At 37.4% G+C, this 5000-nt stretch overlaps 1 protein-coding gene across 2 annotated transcripts in view; it reads left to right on the top strand.

Moving 5' to 3' along the window:
* LOC138010392 (paramyosin-like) overlaps positions 1–5000 on the top strand; it is a 21492-nt gene that overhangs the window by 8568 nt on the left and 7924 nt on the right. For both annotated transcript variants that reach the window (XM_068857342.1, XM_068857343.1), the window contains 4 exons: positions 666–758; positions 2003–2257; positions 3112–3297; positions 4391–4596. In XM_068857342.1, the coding sequence (XP_068713443.1) occupies positions 666–758; positions 2003–2257; positions 3112–3297; positions 4391–4596 (740 nt within the window). The remainder of the gene's footprint in view (positions 1–665; positions 759–2002; positions 2258–3111; positions 3298–4390; positions 4597–5000) is intronic.

Here is a 5000-nt window from a genome sequence, read left to right as displayed (position 1 = left end):
AGTAAAATCTATAATTAACAACTATTCACCAAAGTGGTGGCGGCTAGTGGTGGATATTTACTGAGCTGGGCGAAGCAGCAAGGTAAATAGCCACCACTTAAGCCACCGACACTGAGTTGAATACATGTAGTTGTTTTAGTATATACTACATGTATTATAAACGGTGAAATAATATAGCACAAAAAGGTGATTTTAATTCATTTATTCCTGCAAAGATTACAACATTTTCGGGCGCAAATTCCATGTTGATGAATAGCAAAGGATATGCGGAGTTTGAATAGCCAATCAGCAGTGCATTCAATGCTATCCTCTGTTTTAGTATATACTAAGTGGCATTATTGGGAGTTAGTAAGGGTTAATATACATGTATAAATTCAATCTTTTGTGATGATGAGTTCAATCAACCACAGAAAAGAATACAGGGCAAGAATTAAATATTTCAAGAGCGCAGTGATTGTACTTCCACTGAAATGAACAAAACAAAGATTATTCTCTTGAACCAAACCGATGAGCACACCAGAATGTAACGCAATGTATATGACAAGCTTTTTTCTTTACCAGTAGTTCTTTTAATTTTGGTGCTCACAAAAACTTGATCTACTAAGTCTAGGGTTTTAAGAAAATTGTTATACTTAATTTTGTTTTTTTGTCATTCACAATTTCAGATGAAAAGATCCAGGGCCATATGAAAACATTAGAAGAAATCCTACAAAATCCTGATTTTGCTCCTTTACATGGCATTGTAGAGGAAGTCAATGGTAGGTCCAGAAGGCAAAGATGAACTTACAAGAGTGTGAAGTACTTTCAATTGAAGATCTTTATTCTCAAAACAGTCAGATTTTGCTAACATTAAACCTAATACCACATTCTGCCACATTCGGCCCGTCCAAATGATATTAACCATAAACAAGAATTAAGCCACTCCAAGAATAAACCATACTAATGTCTTTTAATTGCAGGAAAATATCTTGCAGCTTCACAAGCACGAGTCACGATAACTTATCTCCATGTCACTGATCTTGTGGGTGGGTGGGGGGGGGGGGGGGGTGTATTACTGCTTGTACATGTAGTTTTGCATATTAGTTTATTGAAAATGCAAGTACCTGGCAAAACCACAGGGTAACTAACATTTTCCAAAATGAACTCGAACATCCTAGTACGGTTGTTCACCGATCATACACCCTCAGACCGAGCTGTATCCCATGGAACCGAGGCTCTGCGCTTGTGCCACCAGTAGTATTTTATTTCAGCCTCAGTCATATTTCCTCCAACTCAAGTAGCACTCTCTTGTACCTTTGAAAGAAAAACCTCTGGCACCCAGGGTAACTCGTACTAGGCTCCACATGGAATTTTTTTTTATCCCAGATTATACCATTGATCAGTAAAATATCAGATTTTTAATTCTTATTTTTTACAGTAATCAAAGGTCTCATTTAAACTTCAACGCTATTATGAAAATATTTAGTTTAGGAAAAGAAGGAAGAAGGACCTAGAAATAAAGAATGAAAAGATGCACTTATTAGTACCAGATACTGTTATGAAGTGATGACAGAGAAAAGCTTAAAATTCTCCTCACAATAATAATAATTATTATTATTACTGTTACAGCAAGTTTCAATTGAGTGTCGTAAAAACCAAAACCAAAATTAAAGTAAGTACTTTGGCCAATCAAAAAAGGACGGAGACAATCCGGTAAACCAATCAAAACTCAAAGTAATATTATTACACTTGGCTTCACTTCTGATTGATTGAAAAAGTGATGTGAGAACTTTGAGCCAATCACTGAGTGAAGTAATCATAAACCAAAGCAATTCGCTAATTACTTTCGACACTCAATCGCAAACTGCTCTATTAGTAGTAGTAGTAGTAGTAGTAGCAGCAGCAGCAGCAGCAGCAGCAGCAGCAGCAGCAGCAGCAGAGGCAGTAGTGGTAGTGGTAGACTAGTAGTAGTAAATTTAAACAATGGAAAATAGATGCAGATCATCTCATGGTCTTTTTTCAGAGAGCTTCTTAGGAGCTATCAGATATGCTTCAGAGAACTCCACCTCCCTGAATGCTGTGAATGAGTCATTAGGTTCTGGTCTGAAGGTGCTGCTTGAGGCTTGCCATGGAGTAGCTGATAAATTTGCATTGTCAGATGATGTGGTTACTGCCCTGGCAGATTTCAAGAGAAGTGAACGTGAAAGGCATGAGCTGCAGAAGAAGGCAGATATGGACAGTGCTGAAGCGAAAAAGGAAGCAGGACTGCAGTTACTAAGTATGATAGGAAAAAAAAACATTAGTTTATGTGTCATTTTGCAGTATTAAGGCACCCTGTCAAATTTCTGTTAAATGTAACCAGAAACCCGTAAGGGTTGAAACGTGTAACGGCCAATTGTGTGCTGCGAAACAAGCATCTGAATATTCAATTTGCTGAGTACCATATTTGGAACGACAAGAGCGAGGGGTTTCCAAATATGGTACTTAGCACTGAAACATTCAACCAATCAGTTCGCGCTGAATATTCGGAAGCTGAGGACGCGCGTTACACGTTTCAACCCTTGTGGGTTTCTGATGTAACTCAAACCAACTTTCATAAAATGAAGCCATTGACCCAAAATATTACAAGACAGTGTTAGTCCACTTAAAGGATTTGATGAAAACTGATGCACATTCCCACTAAAACTGTAACACTTAAGAACTTTTTGGACCATTTTTGTCTGTGGTTGGTTAAAGGCCACTTCAGTTCAACAATTACCAAAAATGTATCCTCTGTCTTAGAAACCAGTGCAGGGCTAATAAAAAGTAATTTGAAAGTGTTTTGCTCAATGGATTACAAACCAGTTCATATACTTGTAGCTGATTTCAGCCAAACTATTGCAGTGAACTCAGTCCTGAGCTGAAACATACATGTAAGATGAAACAAGGCCAAAACAGCCTTTTTTTTTTTTCTCACTTCAGTTTGTACAATAGTGTCTTTCCTTACATGCTGAACTATGAATGGGTCATTATTTTAAGTAAAGGATTGTTTAAAGTTTAATGATATTTGTGACACTGTAAGGAAAGTGCTAACTAAGATCATTTCCCTAGTCAGTCACAAGACCTAGTTTGTATTCCACTGAACGTTTACAGGCAAAGCAATGACCAGGGGAGAGGAAGATGTTAAAAGAGTGTTAGAAAGGCAAAAGATGATGGAAGAAGCACAAGCTTTGCAAAGGTTTAAGAACAGCAAGGAAGAACTGGATCAAGAGATAACCAGGGAAATTGAGGAGCTGAACATGATGAGTGAGAACTGTGAGGGTGATATGATCACTATAGGTAACTACATGACTGTACATGTATTATTGACTTAAAACCTCACTGTAGTTCCTTGGTATTCAGGGGCTTCTTCTGTGGCCTGATTTTCTGGATGCATGCACTGGTAAGATAAACAGTCAGAGCTGACCAATACATGGTGAAAAGAAAGGACATTGCAGCTGGAGGGGTTAAGGTTACTGTCAACCATCAGGGTTAGGAAAATCGTTCTTGTTTGTGTTGTTTTAAAGAAACCTTAGAGGAAAATACCGTATATACCACTGGGAAGCTAATAAAATGTAGTGTTTGAAAATACTACTACTTAACTACTACTTCCTTTCACTTTCATGTTTTATTTCTTTTGAACAGAAAGCGAGCACAAGCAATCAGACGCTGAATTGACCTTGTCTTTTCCATGTTGTCAAAGAGGCAGAGCGTGGTGTGCATACAAAAACATTACATTGGCCAACTCTATAATGGATCTTCTCAAAAACCAATTAGAATTTTGAAAACAGCTTCACACACTTTGATAACCTGTAAAAAATTCTCCTGAGTGATATAGTGCAGTTTGTTTGGTCGTCCATGTTAATGCAAGGGTTTTTAATTCAGTGGAGCAGGCAAGGTCAGTTTCGCGTTTGAGCACTTGCACTCGTTCCTGAAATAAAAAGCATGAAAGTTAAAGTCAAATACTGCATTTTATTAGCTTTCCAGTGGTATGTAGTTTCCTTGGGTTTCTTTAAAAACAACCCAAACAAGAGTGGTTTTCCAAAAGACACCCCTGAAGGTTGACAGTAACCTTAAAATGGTAAGTAATTAACCTTGACAGTAATCTCAAAATAATTGTAACATGCTCCTGTTACAACCTTATTCCAAACAGTGCCCCAACTACATGTAACATCAGTTTACTCCTGCAGGTGAAACATGATTCATCAAAATTACTCTTAACTAATTGAAGATACTATTGAGTCCTTTGTGTTTTGTCGTTGTCACATCAAGTTAAAGATAGCAAAAGCTATTAAAACTTAAAGAATTGTACTCTCCAAATTCAAACTACCGGTATTAACCATTAATTTAATGACAAATAGTTTAAAATCAGCTGCTTTAACTTCTATGTTAGGGAAGAGTATTGAGAAACTCGGTCAGTCAGCAGAAATAGCATTCAAGCAGTACACAGAGAAAGACAAGAGCCTCTGCAAAGATTTACAAGAGAACCGAGCAGAACAAGACAAATTACAGCAGCGTTTGAATGAGCTGAAAGAACGTGAGCAGAGATTGGAAGATGAGAGAAAGAAGAAAGCTGAGATACAGCATACAGCTGAAATGGTGAGAAAGAAATTTGCATGGCTGCTGACCCTTCTAATTAATACAACGTGTGATATATTCTGAGCTTTAAACCCAGAGTGAAGTAATGGAGTCTAGGAGAATATATTAGGGTATTTATATCATTTCACCCGTGAGAATTGAGCTGAAAAATATAATGGAAATTGATTAAAACTGACTGTGCAAGTGCAAGGATCGTTATTTTATTCAGTCATAAAACTTCCCAATGTGATCTAGATGTAGAGAGAAGGAAGTTTGTTGACCTTCCCCCCCACCCGACCCCCCACTTCCTTTTTTTGATGGCAAAAAAAACAATTTCTTAATTTATTTGTTAAATGTTCATGGGATACTAATCTTGTGTTCTTCAACTTCTGGAACTGTGGATACGCAAAAAATCAGGGACTCTA

Source organism: Montipora foliosa, chromosome 7, assembly GCF_036669935.1.
Source record: "Montipora foliosa isolate CH-2021 chromosome 7, ASM3666993v2, whole genome shotgun sequence".
Classification (NCBI taxonomy): Eukaryota; Metazoa; Cnidaria; class Anthozoa; order Scleractinia; family Acroporidae; genus Montipora; species Montipora foliosa.
The sequence above is the reverse complement of the archived record's forward strand: the minus strand, read 5'-3'. Positions and strand labels throughout refer to the sequence as shown.